This window comes from Ailuropoda melanoleuca, chromosome 4, assembly GCF_002007445.2.
Source record: "Ailuropoda melanoleuca isolate Jingjing chromosome 4, ASM200744v2, whole genome shotgun sequence".
NCBI lineage: Eukaryota > Metazoa > Chordata > Mammalia > Carnivora > Ursidae > Ailuropoda > Ailuropoda melanoleuca.
The window spans coordinates 15702030-15717437 of NC_048221.1; the positions used below are offsets into that span (position 1 = coordinate 15702030).

The window sequence follows — 15408 nt, forward strand, 5'->3', positions numbered from 1 at the left end:
CAGAGGACTTGGAAAGCGCTGAGCGGAGGATGGAGCGGACTTGCTTTCCTGGAATATATCCGCCACTCCCCAGGTTCCAGGCAATTTGGTACATCGGAGTAAAAAGAACTTGGAGTCTGAAATGGCTGGATTTACAGTTCCCGGTGTGCTCGATCAGTTGTAGCCAAAGTGAGGGATGTGCTTTCAGCTAACTGCCAGGTCAGAAAAGAGCCACCTGGGTGGGAAAAGAGCGACACTTCGATCTCTGGGCCACAGACAAGACGGGGGCTAGCATAGGGCCTGGAGATCTTTCAGGGTCTAATACTAGAGCTAACTTTCTGGACAAAAACTGGGTAACGGGTGAGGGCAGGGCTCAGAAGTGGTTTAGTTCCACCAAGCCAGCTCTCCCCATGGAAGGATGGGAGGGAAGACAAACCACTGGGTAGACAAAGGAAAATGCAGCCTCCTCTCATGATTTGTGGTTATATTCCATAAAGTTGCCAAGAACACTGAAATAGCAAATACTGAACCATCGCTCCCCAGGGAAATGCAGACTTAGTTCCTGCTAGCCTCTAGTAACAACATTTTGGTCAGCTGAGCAATCCATAACCTTGTGTTGTTTCTCTTTAAAGATGCCTTATGTAGTCAGTATTGTTGGTGTATTAACATTGAACTTGGGGGTGGTGGCACTGAACTCATGCCTGAATGAAGCTTATCTACTGCACGCTCTCTCCAACAAGCACATCCCAGCCTCCTCACCACTAGGCACATTAGACGGAGCACTAGGCCTCGGGGCCACTTGAAACAATGAGATCACCTACAAAAACTCCAAAAATATCTGACAACCGTGGCACAAATAGACCGTGAAAAGGACACTTGTTTTCAGCACAGGAGCTGAAAAGAGAAGGCCGAGCGTTATCTTGTCCAAGCTCAGCTGGGCTATCCCAAGCTTTGAGACACGGCCCCCTCCCAGCCGCAGAGCCAGAGCCCAACCAGGGTTCAGAAAGAGTGACAGCAAGTGTCCCTGACCCTGCTGGGAGAAGAATTGCCTCTGGGTTAGAAGCTGGATATGAGGAGGGCCATGCCCCGGCCACTGCCCACGAGGAAGGGAGGGACAGAGCCCTGGCCAAGCAGAAGGGTGAGGAGAGCTTGTATGTCTGCATGTAAATACCCTTTTCCAGAGTGCAGGGGTTTCTGGGAAAGTCACTGCTCCAAGTGAGGTCCTGGGAATTGTTTTTGTCAAGCTTCAAGGACCAGTGCTGGCTTCCTTCCAGGCCCTTCTCGGCACCAGGCATGCCTAGTAGCCCTCCACATAAAACGTGCCACTTCATCCTCAAGATGCCCGAAGTGACTTGTCCACTGTCACATAGCAGGTCAGAGCCCCAGACCAAAGACCCCCTGACCTCCAGATCGATTCTGTCCCCTGTCCCCTCCCCCCTTTGTAAATCTTCTTTGCGGCTACAGTGAGGCCAGGAAAGAAGTTGCCAGAGAGGCTCCAGCAAACCCCTCCCTCCTCGCCCCCCCACCTCCCCTTCCTCTCTCCCACCCCAAACACCCCCTCTCCTCCTCTGGGAGTCCACTGCTCAGACAACAATGTCCAACCCAGCTGGGGGAGGCGACCAGGAAGCCCCAGGACCACTTCCCCCGGAACTGCGTCTGTAAGCCTTGCCAATTCCACCACCGCACTGCGGGGGAGGGACCCCTCTTGGCTCTGCGTCTAGGACTGCTGACCAGGACCTGAGCACCTTGTCCTTCCCTTCAGGCTCCCAGAGTGGTGACCACCATAACAGCCTTGGAATCACTTGAGGAATTTTTAGAGATCTGATGCCCAGACCAATTCAATGAGAACTTTGCGGCTGGTCTGAGGACTACGAATCTCCAGGTATCTTCAGCCCTGCTGAGCTCCTGTGCTTTTTCCTAGGCCTTGGCCTCCCCACCCCCACCCCAGAAACCCAGAATTCTCTGGAAGATCAGGTAAACGATGTTACTCATGATAGAGGGAAAGCATTTAGCCTATGTTAATTAATTAAGTTTTTGGCGGGGAGGGGTAAGGGGAGAGGGAGAAAGATCATCTTAAGCAGACTCCATGCCCAGGGCAGATCCCAATGGGGGGCTCGATCTCTCAACTCTGAGATCATGACCTGAGCCAGAATCAAGAGTCGGTCCCTTAACCCACTGAGCTTCCTGGATGCCCCTAGCCTACGTTAATTGCAATGTAACAAACTTCCTCACATTCTTAAATGCTTGTGTTCAAACATATCATTTAAGAATGTAGAGTTTTCCAATTAGAATATTCTTAGTAGAGCCAGAGACTAAAGGTAACCTTTACATGACAAAGAAACAGTGAGCTATCTGGGGATCGTCAAGGATCCCCTTGCACACTTGCTTTCAAGGGTGTTTTGGGTTTGTTTGGTTTTTTTAAGATTTTATTTATTTATTTATTTATTTATTTATTTATTTATTTATTTTAGAGAGAGAGTGAGTGGGGGAAAGGGCAGGAGTGAGAGAATCTAAAGCTGACTCCTGGCTGAGCGAGGAGCCTGACTCCGGGCTCGATCTCAAAACCCTGAGATCATGACCTGAACCGAAACCAAAGAGTCCGAGGCTCAACGGATTGAGCCACCCAGGCACCCCTCAAGGGGGGTTTTGACAACGCAGAACTGCCTGTGACATTTTCACACAAGGTCTCATAGGCCAGAAAGCAAGACAGGCTCTCGTCTAAACACCCTCTGCTCTCCGCTTCCTCTGACCTAGCTCTGCAATGCAGAAGAGCATGGGCGTTTGAGCAACTACCTGCGCAGAGGGAGGACGCTTGCTCACCTGCTGAGATTTCTTTCCCAGGTGCAGTTGGGAGGCTGGTGTGGGGCCGGGCAGGGGCGTGGAACATGGAGCCTGCGCTGTTGGGCCCCAGCACTTGAAGGGGTCAGGAACCACGGGAGCGAAGGCGGGTGCTCTGCTCCGTGGGGTGGCCGTGAGCACAGGGCGCAGGGCTGGGACAGCAGGAGTGTAAGAGGATAGCAGGGAGTGAGGGGCTGTGGCTTAGGGCGTAGGGGTGGATATGGGCTTAGGGGGAAGATGAGTTGGGCAGGGCTGAGGCTGGTAGAAGCAGGGGTGGGATGTGAGGGGTCCAGATGCCGTGCTAACATGCAGCATACAGGTGAGGGCTTCCACCTCTGGAAAGACGTCCCTCCTCCAGCTGCAGTGTGGACAGTGGCCCAAGAGGCATGGAGGCCGTTGGGGGGATGCCAGGGCAGAGGCCGAGATGGGAGCTGCCAGGTCAGAGGACTGCCGAGGGTGGGGCTTCCCTCTTGGGCAGGAGTCCCTGGGACAGGTCAGTGGCAGTCTGTCTCTGGAGGGGGTCGTGGCATGCAGACACCCAGAATCTTGCCCGCCCTCCCTGGGCCGTTGCCTGCCCTCTGTTCCTCTCCCCTTCTTTTACAAGCCTCTCCTCAAGGAAGTGGGGTCAGTTGTGGCCACTGGCCTCTCATCCACGTGGGGACGGACCTTGCAGCCTCATCTGGGCACGAGGGCAGCATCAGCTTTGGTTTCTAATGTGTGGAGGACAAGGTTCAGGAGTCTCCTTGGACAGCCTGGGGACTGTGAGATCCAGTCATACAGAGACCAGCGGGAACGGGAAGCAGAGAGCCCAGAACAGGGATGCAGGGAGCAGGGAGGGCCCACGATGGCCATGTCCTTTGCATCTCTCCTCCCCAGTCACAAGCACAGCAGCCCCGTGGATAAGGACTTCCGAGTGTTAGAACAGAAAGGGCAACTGCAGCCTCTCTCCACCATTTTTAGAGGCTTCGGAGGTAAAGGATGTATTCCAGGTTAAAGGTAGGTAATCAGCAGAGTCCGAGTGAGATCCAATCCGGAGTCCGGAGCTTTCCTTTGGTCCTATTTGGTTGGATGCATTCTGTGTCTTTGGAAATTCCCTGCGGTAAGCCTAGCACTGTCCTCTGAACTGGGAGCCAGATTCAACTGACCTTTGTCCTTGATGCAGAGACCTAGTCCGTGGGCCCAGGTCAGGTACACAAAGGGAGAGCAGGTCCCAGCCCTTGTTCTTTAAAGTGGGAAACCTCATGTCCTGCTACAGATCCGTCAGAGTCTCCAGGAGATCCTGATGCCCACAGTTCACTGCACAGCATGGAGGGTCCGGACGTGGAGCTATGGAAGCAAGTGTTCCAGGAATTAATTCAGGAAGTGAAGCCATGGCACAAATGGACCCTGACAGTAGACAAAGACCTTCTTCCCAACAGCCTGAAGCCGGGGTGGTCACAGTACAAGCACCGGGCCTTTGCCAGGTGAGTGGGGATGGTACGTGTTCCAGAAAATTCGTGTATTCGTTACTATGTATCCTTGCTCCTTTTCTTATTCTATCCCATGCTTGCCCACTGAAGACTACAGGAAGTAAGGTGTACATAATCCAAGAAGTTTTAGCTTCGGTAAACGGTTTTTTCCTTATTACAGTGAACCCCAGACAGGAGCAGGACTGGGCACTGGTGAGGGCTGCATGGGGAGGGGGAGCAGGGAGGAAGAGGGAAGGGGAGGAGCTGCAGGACAGCTGGGTGGGCAACTGTTACCTGCATATGCTCCCTGCCTCGGGGTACCTGGGGCTCACTGTGGAGCCCAGGAGGGAGAGGCCCCGTGGGCTGAGGAGGCCCCTCGTGGAGAGGGCAGAGGTTAGGATAGTTGAGCAACATGCAGCATTCTTGCCCCCTCGACTCTGGGTTGATGGACCCTTTTAAACTAAGACCCTTGGAAGTCATCTAAAGCCTTACCCTTTGTTCCAGGTGGGAAAGGAGTGCTCCAAGGGTCAGGGGTGGGGCTGCCCCCCCGCACAGAGCGTGGGGACCTGAGACTCTCTCCTAGGACTGGGGGAGAGGCTCGGGGCCTGCCCGCTGCCTTCCTCTCTGGGGGAGGGTCTGGGCAGAGGAAGCAGAGCTCTCCTCCCCTTGCAGCCCATGGCTTTCCCGGGCCGGGCGCTGGCACCAGAAACATCCAATTAAAATCTCAGCTCGTTAATTTGTTTTTTTTTTTTGTAAGAACCTTGAACTCTGAGCTGGCCCATGACCAGAGCAGCATGACCCAGAGGGACAGCAGCTCAAAAGAGCAGACTCCGAATGAGCCCAGTAAGGTCACCTCACTCATGGCGGTCAGAGCCTCTTGGCCTCTTCCCTTCATCTCATGGCCGTGCTCACCCCGCGAGATGCAGAAAGAATCAAGACACAAGAAGGAAAACTTGACTGGCTCATCCCTCCCGGCCCCCTCCAATTCAACCTCCCAGGCTAGGCGAGGCTTGGCTGCTAGAGCATGTAAACCTCGAAATATCAGTGATTTGACCGAACACGTGATCCCCAGGTCACGGAGGCAGAGGAAGAGGAGCTGAAGGGTTTTCCGAGAGCTTCTGTGCCAGATTTGGAAGTAACACATGTCCCTGCCCACATCCCTTTGGGCAACCAGTCATATTGACCAACCTAACTGCATGGGGACTGGGAAGTGAGCGGGAGTGCATGAGTAACTTGGGGAGCATGAAATGTCCCTGCCATACTGCTAGCTTCTGCCTCTCCCCTAATTCCTGTCCTGGGTGCAGCCCTGTTCTTGTGTGCCTTCTTCCCCTCCCTCCATTTATCCTGACGTGTATTTGTCCAAATATCTGAGCTCAAGGAATTTTCCTCTTCCCTGCAGGGTCGAGGTGTCATTCTCTTGCACTCTGAGGCCAGGTGCACACAGAATATGACGTTTTCCAGGCTACCTTGAGCAATGAATTGGGTTGGAAGGGGAGCAAAAGGAGAGAGAGCTGGACACTGTGATCTCCCTGTAATACTGGCAGACCCGGGGTCCCCAGGCAACAGGGCAAAGCAACGTTTTTCCTCCAGACACTAGACCCTCCCTGATCTGTGGGTCTATGACATAGTCTTAGTCTGTTTGAGTGGCAATAAAATAAAATAAAATAAAATAAAATAAAATAAAATAAAAATAATATCAGACTGGGCAGCTTATCCATGACAGAAATGTATTGCTCACAGTTCTAGAGGCTGGAAGTCCAAGATCAGGATGCCAGCTGGTCTGGTGAGAGGCCTCTTCTGAGTTGTGGACTTCTCATGGTGGAAGGAGCTATGGGATCTCTTTGATAAGAGCACTAATCACCTTCACATGGGGAGCGCCTGGGTGGCTCAGTCGTTAAGCGTCTGCCTTTGGCTCAGGTCATGATCCCAGGGTCCTGGGATCGAGCCCCGCGTTGGGCTCCCTGCTTGGCGGGAAGCCTCCTTCTCCCACTCCCCCTGCTTGTGTTTCCTCTCTCACTGTCTCTCTCTCTCTCTCTCTGTTAAATAAATAAATAAATAATAAATCTTTTTTAAAAAATCACCTTCACATGGGCTCCATGCTCATGAACTAATCACCTCCCAAAGGCCTTCTAACATCATCACCTTTGGGGGTTCGGATTCCGACATGTGAATTTGGGGGCAGATGCAAACTTTCAGATGGCAGTACCTACCAGCACCATCTGTGGATTTCAGGGCTGATTTAATGGCTGCTGTTGCACCCATAGCCTCTGAACCACTTCAATTTACATTTGAAGAAGCCTGGTTTGGGGGTCTAGTCTTGCTTCTTACACCCAGCAAGTCTCTGCTCCTGGTGTGTTCCAGCGTGCGCCTCATCTCCAGCGACATCATGTCAGACTTAGAAGGTCCCTTCCAGCACCAACAACTTGGATCTGCATTTTCATGACAGACCCCTATGGGTCACAGGCACGTTGGTGGCACAGTGGAGACAGGAACGAGGGGCTCACTAACTTCTTCCCCCACTAACCTCCACCCCAGTCAAGTCACATCTCTGTGTCGTTGGGTGTCCCTTCCTCCTTCTGGCCCAGCCCACAACTCGGCCATGCTGGGCCAACTGAGGGTCTCGTCTTCTGTCCCCACAGGTTCCAGTGCTCCTTGTGCTCTCGCAGTTGGTCCTCGGCTCAAGTTCAGGTCCTTTTCCACATGCACAAGAGTGCGAGGAACCCCAGGGGCAAGGTGAAGATGAGGGTCTTTGCCCAGAGATGTCGGAAGTGCAGTGAGTCTCCATTTGAGGTTCCCAAGTTCACAGAAGAGAACATCTCAAGGATCCTGAACAACCTGGTGTTCCGAATTCTGAAGAAATGCTACAGAGAAGGATTTAAGTCGATGGAGGAGATTCCTACCATCAAGGAAATCTCTCTTGAAGGACCACATGACAGTAACAACTGTGAGGCGTGTCTGCAGGGCTTTTGTGCTCAGAGTGGGTTAGGTGAGGCTGTGCAGCCACCAATGTCCCCATTACTTCCTGCCATAAGCTCCCCTGCTCTTGGGACTGCCATTCCCACGCCCTCTCCCGCTAGGAGTGGCACCAGAGTGTACACAGTGAAGGGAAACGCCACAGGGGACACAGTGAGGGGGAACGCCACAGGGGACACAGTGAGGGGGAACACCACAGGGGACACAGTGAAGGGAAATGCCACAGGGGACACAGTGAGGGGGAACACCACAGGGGACACAGTGAGGGGGAACGCCAGAGCAGACACAGTGAAGGGGAATGCCATGGCAAACAAGGGAAAGGCTTTACCCCAATCCTGGTATTCTGGGTCCACGACGGCCACGATGCTTCCCACCCACTGGAGCCCGAGAACAAACACCTACCACCACGCGGAGAGGAGAATCCGGGTTAGGACCTGGAGTCAGCAGCCCTTTTCCCACGGAACCCCGAATCTCAGGTGCTGGAACTTAAATGTTTGCTGGTGTTTTCTCATTCTGATCGTTGTCGTGGTGATTATCATAGAGACCCTTCAGTGGATCTTCACATGAGGCCAAGTTCAAAGTCATGCAGAACGATCCCACGGAGAGGAAATGCCCGTTAGAGTTAAATCCAGAGACAGGAAGTAGATTGGTGACTGCCAGGGGCTACAGGGAAGGGGATTAAACTGTATGGGGCTTCTTGGGCGCGGAGGGTGGGTGGTGATGAAAATGTTTGGCACAAGACGGAGGGCGTGGCTGTGCAACACTGCGAATGCAGTAAACGCCACTGAATTGTTCATTCTAAAGTGGTTGATTTCATGTGATTTTTAAGGGTTCATGTTAATTTCAACTCAATTTTGCGTAGAGGACACTGAAATTCTGCTCACTCTCTGGAGAACTGAGACCAAAGCCTTTAGGGTTCACAGAACCATTTGGAAATCTCATGAGGCCTGTGGAGCCTCTCTCCCCAGAGAAGCTTGCACAGACCCAGTGACGTCAGCCTGTGGAGGCACTTGTCGCGGTTTTCATTAGGCTGAAAGCCTAGGTCTCAGGGCAGTGTTCTCCACAGCAGGGTCCATGCAGCTCGGGGCTGTGGCAGGGCCAGCCACCCCCATGGGGGAGATAGCCTTCAAACTCTATTTCACGTTTCTTTGTACTTTACTATTTCTTGTCGCATGGTTTATAACGTGCGTTACTGTACCAGTAGAATGGTATTGTGACACAACGTGTAATTAAACAAATGTACACCCATCTGGAGTGTGTGTTCAGTTTCTCAGTGACTTTTCACTGACTTTTTCATTCTCAGAACTGAAACTACACCTATTAAACAACAACTCGCATTTTCTCCCTCCCCCTTGTCCCTACTAGCACCCTTTTTTTTTTAAGGTTTTATTTATTTATGTGACAGAGAGACAGCCAGCGAGAGAGGGAACACAAGCAGGGGGAGTGGGAGAGGAAGAAGCAGGCTCCCAGCGGAGGAGCCTGATGTGGGGCTTGATCCCGGAACGCCGGGATCACGCCCTGAGCCAAAGGCAGACGCTTAACGACTGCGCCACCCAGGTGCCCCCCATGCTTCTTTCTGTCTCTATGAAGAGGGCTACCCTGAGGACCTCACAGAGGCAGACTCTGACAGTATTTGTCTTCTTGTCACTAGTTTATGGCACTTAGCACAATGTCCTCAAGTTGCATTCACGTTGTAGCATGTGATGGGATTTCCTTCCTTTCTAAGGCTGAATAACATTCCGCAGGATGTATATGCCACATTTGGTCTACCCACCTGTAGACATCTGGCAGGCTTCCAGCTCTTGGCCACTGTGACTAGTACTGCTAGGAATGCGGGTGTACCAATAGCTCTTTGAGACCTTGCTTTCAACATACTCAGAAGTGGAGCTGCTGGAACATACGGTGATTCTACTTTTAATTTTTGGAGGAACTGCCATGCTATTTTCCATAGCAATTGTGTCATCTTACGCTCCCACCAACAGGGAAAAGCATGCCAATTTCGCCATATCCTCACCAACAATTATTTTCTGTGGGGCTTTGTGTGTGTGTGTGTGTGTGTGTGTGTGTGTGTGTTTTAATACTAGCTACACCAAAGGGTGTGAAGTGATATCTCACTGTATCTTTGATTTGGATTTCTGGAAAATGCAATTCTTTATGATACATGCTTCCTCTTTCGAGGCAATATCAGAAATAATATTTGTACATCTCAGCTCAGATGGAAGTATTGGGAACACAACAGAAATGTGTGGGTAAATTCTTCACAGGCTTGCTATTTGTTTTCAAATATTTGGGCATAGTCTGTCTACGTATTTAGCAAACTCCAGAAACCTAACATGTCAATAGTGGACAAGACAGTTACAAACACATGCCTAAGGAACAAGCATGCCCAGCAGCCCATAAGGAGCCTTCTAGAAGCTGAGTGACCAGTGAGGTAGGGAGGACAGACTGGGTCATTAATATAAAAAGGGGAGATGGAATCAGCCTTAGAAATCATCTTCTCCAACTCTATTTTTTTACAGGGGGGTAAAAGGTAAAGTGATTTTTCCCAAGATTATAGGGTGAATTAGTAAAAGAGCTGGCCTTGCAATCCTGGCTCCCTGAGTCCCAGTGCTGATCAGCTTCCAGAACAGACCGGAATGTGCATGAGGGCATGCGTACACGTTTGCACAATGTCCCTGGCAGATACAGGGAGTTGCGAAACATCTGCCACTATCTCCAGACAGACTCTACAGTATTCAAAGATAGGCAGGGATGGGTGGAATGATCTGGAGTATGTCAAGAAGGAAAACAAACTAGAAAATGGCATTTAGATCATTGGGACATTAAGGGAAGTGGACGTTGAATGATTTGTGAGCTCCCTGAAGGCTAGCGTCGAGAACTTTAATTTCAGGAAAGAATCGGAAAGTCCTTTAAAATTCCAAGAAATGTTATTACATGATCAAATTTACTCTGATAACACACAGTGCTCCCATAGGGTGGGAGAAGCTAGGCCAAGTGCTGCCCCTATGAACCAGGAACGCACCAGAATTAGGACCCAGGAAATGAGAATCCCATAAACCTACAGCCACCACAACACAACACCTCAGAGTACGCTTCCTTCACTTGGGACTAGGGAGATTCAAGAGACGCGTTGAGGCGGGAAGGGACGCAAAGAAGGAAAGACAATAACTGATTTCTGGAGCTTACCATAATCAGGAAGCTACCCTAAACTGGTGTTTGGCGAGCACGCCTAATGGTCATTCTAGAAATCTCTAGTCAAGAAATGTGGTGTGGTCCTTGCTGGTTGTTAAAATGCACTGCTCGGTGATGTCACCCAAGTGTCTCTGCCCCGTAACAATCCAACGTCTGAAAAGCAGGTAGAATAATAAGCTTTTGGAACGAGAACATTTTTCTTCTAGGAATTACATTTTATTCTTTTATTCATATTGCTTTAATGCTCATACATATATCCTGCTATGGAAATTCCTTTTCCAGATTATGAATCAGTCCAAATGTATCATGTAGAATTTTCAAATCTCTGTGATATTTCCACTAAGGTGCCTTATCATCTTGCTGCATTTTTGCATTTACATGAATCAATTAAATAGTATCTCTACAAACCTTACATTCAAACAATATCTGTGGTATGGGATATTATGTAACATGAAGTAATTATCTATCAGTGCAGTAATTTTTCCTTTGTTTATATGTAGCACCAACACAAGGTTTTTGCACAAAAGACTGGTTTTATTGACACAGATTTTACATAAGTCATGGACAATTTGTATGAAAGCCCCTATTTGCCCTCTTTAGAGTTTATCTTCCATTTGTCTATATATAATGTATACCTTGGCATGAAATGAAATTTCAAAATCATTCAAGGAGTACAACTAATAAATTTGAATTCCATTTTTGAAGAGCTAAAAAGAAAAAATACAATTGTTTGAGGTTCCATTGAAGCGATTTCTCATTTTCCTACTCTTTTCATCTCTTAACCTACTTCTCAGGGTTTGTCTTTAACTTGAGGCAACCCTCCGCTGAAGCATTGCCATATGGTTTTAGAACGCTCTGCCTGCTTTGTGTCTGTTGAGGATAAAACACAGGGAATTATGATTAAATCTATCAAGACAAAATATGGAAGGTGTCAGTAGTGGCCCCTCCGGGGACACACTGTTCTTCAGTTAAGAGAAAATAAAACTCACCCTCCGTTTCTTCCAAAAAACCCAACCGGCTTGACTTGAGTGTCCAATATGACAGCCACCTGTGGCAATCTAAATTTAAATTTAATTAAAAACCCTTAATTAACTAAACTAAAAGTTCTTCAGTTACACCAGTCGTTCAAGCAGTCAAAAAGCACGTGTCTGGTGGTCACTACATTTGGACAGCACAGATATAGACCATTTCCATCAATGCAGAAAATTCTATTGGACAGCGCTGAGCTAGACCATGTAGGAGTCAATTCATATAGGAATATACACGAATATATGCACTTCTTTTCCTTCTTAGTCACAAAAGCTACTTGCTAAAGCTTATCTTCAACTCACAATCTTGTTTCTTTCAGCTCAAAATAGTGGTATAAAAATAGATATTTGTACAATTTCTCCAAATCAGATGATGTGGTGTAAGAGTCCAAAGCCCTATCACGAATCCCATCTTTGCCAACAAAAAACAGTCTCGTGAGTACCCTGTGGACTGCAGCATTATGGCCATGGGCAGAGCTCTCCCGGGGCACCTGTCAGGAAGCTCTGCTAGGGGCTCCTCATCAGTATTAACTCATCAGTATTAACTCTGCTACCTTGTACGGCCACCCTGGAAGAGGAGTCCTTAGGCGTACTGCCTTTGCTCCCTGCTGTAAGGTGTATCCTGGGACTTCCGAGGTGCCCATTCAGGACAGGAGGACCATCCATGCAGGCCACGTAAGGCTTCCCAGGACGGACCAGCCAGGCCCGCAATGCCTCCACGAGGACAACCAGTGCACCATTTGAGTGTCCTGTGCCCAATGCACGGGCAGACAATCCAGCCCTTCTTTTGACTTTCGATGCCCAAATTATACGTAAAGTCTTTCCTGAGACCCTATGCTTACAAAATACAATGAAAACATATGAAAATAGCAGTTTGTATAAACCGAAGGAAAGCTTTTCTCAGTAAAAGAAACAATTCATTAAAACTCTTTCAAAATAAAATAAAATCTCATTTGGCTAGTCCCATAGAAATGCTCTTTTTACAACCCCTTTATCCCTGGATTCCTAAAAACAGTGCAATCAACTTCAGATTTTGGTCTCTAGGTTATAATTTTTAAAAAATGACACATTTTCTAAAATAGTAAATGTGCATTATTTGGAAACACGTATATGCAAACGAACCTTGATATATAAGCCCATTTATCAATTCTCCAGTCCACAGAGAAAAGGATTTGCAAATGTGAAATCTGAAAAATCATTTTTCCTAACTATGACTGTGGTTTCTAGACTGCGTCCTTAAGTGCAAACCTTATTCTGCAACACAAAATTTATAGCTCCACAGCACAGGGAGAGTCTGCGGTCTTCTGGTGGGTGGTATCAAAGCTGAAGGCTAAAAGATACTTTGGTGGTATAGCTGGGGACCGATTCTGTAACAAAAAGAACAAAGATACGCAACCATTCCCCATTTTATCATGTTCACACACAAATTCCTACCACTTCCTGTGTTAAAGTATGGAGATAAACGGAGTTATCTATCAGCATTAAGTCAGCTTTCACAAATGTCTAGTCATGCTTTAGAAACATTGAGATCCAAGCTAGAATTATTAACCCTCATTCTTTTGCAATCTTTCCAACAAATGGACACAGCTACATCAGCATCTGAGAACTGTATGACCCTAAACTAAAAACTGACAGATCAGAAACAGACGACCAAGGACCCGAGACAGCAGGTAAGACCCCAGGTGGAAGGGAAGATGGTTTATAAGCAAACCTTGGGCTGTCTCTAAACCAATCATGATCTTAGTAAGTACCCCTTTACTCAGTCTTGCTCTTCCCACTGGTTACTGTCCACTCTCCCTTCACAGTCAGATTTTGTCAAAGGATGGTCTATACCAATGGCTCTCAAGGTCAAGTTCCCAGACCCAAGGCGTCAACATCACCTGGGACCTTGTTAGAAATGCACATTCTAGGTCCTACCCCAGAGGTGCTGAGTCAAAACCTCTGAGGGCGGGGCCTGCAGGTGATTCTTAGGGTCACTAACGCTTGAGGACCAGCAAAGGGTTTCATTTGCTCATCATTCTTGAATCCCATGAGGTTGGAGGTCCACCTCACTCACTGAAGTGACTCACTAAAGCTACTTTTTTTCCCCTTAGCTATGGACTCTGGTCAAAACCAGCTGAGTATCGGCAATATCATATGAACCAATATGAATATATGAAGGACGGAATTATTATAATTATTTAGAAATAACTGAATGAATTCAAAAGCTATCATCACTAAAGTTAATCTTACAAACCGAACAATTTTATCGCTGACCAACAGATCCAAAGCTAACTACCTATTTTCTCTAATTCTTTCTTGTATTTCGAAACAATAGCTCTAAAATGTAATTATGAATAAATCTATAAAATACAACAATAAAGGTTTTCACGAGAGGAAACTTATACAACCCAAAGATAAATTTTGGCAAAATAAATGGTTCTGCTATTTGTTTCGTGTTTCATATAAATTTCTCATTTATTTCATACTATTTCAGCATTCAAGATTGGGGATGGCCAAATGGATTGGAGGTAACTGCATAGAGATTTGCTTAATTTAGTTGAAGAAATTTTTTAATTGGCCAAATAAATGGCATTTTTCATTCATGTCATGAAAACCCAGAATATCTGAATGTGACCAATCATCCTTAGTCTATGAAGGGGCAGCCATACTAGGAAGAAGGTGGTGATTAAAAGAACAAAGGGTGACTTACGTTTGTGTGTTTGCAGCAGAAGGAAGGGCTTCTATCCTTCCAGAACACTTTGGAAACAGCCCCAGGGGAAGCTGCTTCCTGTTCTTTCCCAAGGTCCCGTGACCTCCTAGTGCTTCTCTGTATTATCTCCACCCTTGGGAAACCAAAGCTAAAGGGATCTAGGTACTAGTCTGCCATCTTGTGTTTTTCCTTTTGTGATTTTTATATAAGAGGACCTTGACTTATGTAAGAAACGACTTTTCCTAAAAATTGAATTTAAATGGATTTTGAAATGGAATCTTATTTTCCCATTAACTGGAATACTCTTTTGTCAATGCCATTTTCTTAAAAACTCATGTTCAGTTAGTAATGCAACGTCTCAAGTGTATGTTTCCGGGCCTCTCTGTCAAATAGTTGATGATGTCTCAAGTATTCAAGTACACTAGAAAAATTTGATATTTTAAAGAAACTATATATATTTGGTCCATGGAAAAATAATTAATTAACAAATTAACTTTATGTCATTGTGACTCATGCCACATGTGCATGAGCACATGGAATTCCATATATTCATTTAAAAGAATTTTATTTTAACTTTTTTAAGATTTTATTTATTTATTTATTTATTTATTTATGTGAGAGAGAGAGAGAGCTAGGAGAGGGGCAGAGGGAGAGGGATAAGTAGACTCCGTACTGAGCACAGAGCCCAAATGCAGGGTTTGATCTCAGGACCCTGAGATCATGACCTGAGTGGAAATCAAGAGTCGGACACTTAACTGACTGAGCCACCCAGGGGCCCCTAAGATAATTTTAAATATGATTAACGTACCTCTTTCTTTAACATCTTCGATATAGGCTTTCAAAAATTCTTTATCAAAGCATTGACGATCTCGTTCACTTTCCATCACTTTGACATCATCTTGACATTGGGTATTATCAAGAGGATTGTCCATAAGGCTTACAAATCTATTCAAGAAAATACGGACAATATCACATTTTCACCTGTACGTGTTTAACCACAGAATTCCTCTCATAAGAAGTCAACCTCCGTGGTCCTAAATCTCAAGTTCTTACTCATCCTTGAAGGTCACGGAAGATCACATAATATTAGCGTATCGGTGGAACTGCCACGTGGAATAACCCAACAGGATTACGGAATCAGTCCTGCTCAGAGGCTTGGTGGGGCAATGAGAGCTACTTAGCTACAGACGGAGGACAGCGGGCAGGAGACCCTGAGATGGACACTAACACTCGCTCTCCGTCAGACCCTTCACGCACC

General features: G+C 47.4%; 2 protein-coding genes across 9 annotated transcripts in view; one reads left to right on the plus strand and one right to left on the minus strand.

Moving 5' to 3' along the window:
- The first annotated feature begins 1510 nt into the window (after positions 1–1510).
- RTP3 (receptor transporter protein 3) lies at positions 1511–8505 on the plus strand. Of its 3 annotated transcripts, XM_034658190.1 has the most exons (5): positions 1511–1637; positions 1742–1861; positions 2734–2820; positions 4073–4280; positions 6905–8505. In XM_034658190.1, the coding sequence occupies exons 4-5, from the start codon at positions 4123–4125 to the stop codon at positions 7803–7805; spliced, it is 1059 nt and encodes a 352-aa protein (XP_034514081.1). In that variant the 5' UTR covers positions 1511–1637; positions 1742–1861; positions 2734–2820; positions 4073–4122; the 3' UTR covers positions 7806–8505. The 3 variants fall into 3 exon arrangements, with proteins under 3 accessions (XP_034514081.1, XP_034514083.1, XP_034514082.1); XM_034658192.1 differs by lacking the exons at positions 1511–1637; positions 2734–2820 and having other exon boundaries at positions 1655–1953; XM_034658191.1 differs by lacking the exons at positions 1511–1637; positions 2734–2820 and having other exon boundaries at positions 1655–1861.
- Positions 8506–10943: 2438 nt separating this feature from the next.
- Positions 10944–15408, minus strand: part of LRRC2 (leucine rich repeat containing 2) — a 43668-nt gene continuing 39203 nt past the window's right edge. For all 6 annotated transcript variants that reach the window (XM_034658189.1, XM_034658187.1, XM_034658185.1 and 3 more), the window contains 2 exons: positions 14959–15095; positions 10944–12825 (listed from right to left, as the gene is read on the minus strand). In XM_034658189.1, the coding sequence (XP_034514080.1) occupies positions 12776–12825; positions 14959–15095 (187 nt within the window). In that variant the 3' untranslated portion in view covers positions 10944–12775. The remainder of the gene's footprint in view (positions 12826–14958; positions 15096–15408) is intronic.

Excerpts from the sequence above, each read along its gene's own strand:
- RTP3 (XM_034658190.1), top strand. The coding sequence starts at position 4,123 with ATGGAGGGTCCGGACGTGGAGCTATGGAAGCAAGTGTTCCAGGAATTA. Across the intron at positions 4,281-6,904 it reads AAGCACCGGGCCTTTGCCAG|GTTCCAGTGCTCCTTGTGCT; the intron begins GTGAGTGGGGAT and ends CTGTCCCCACAG.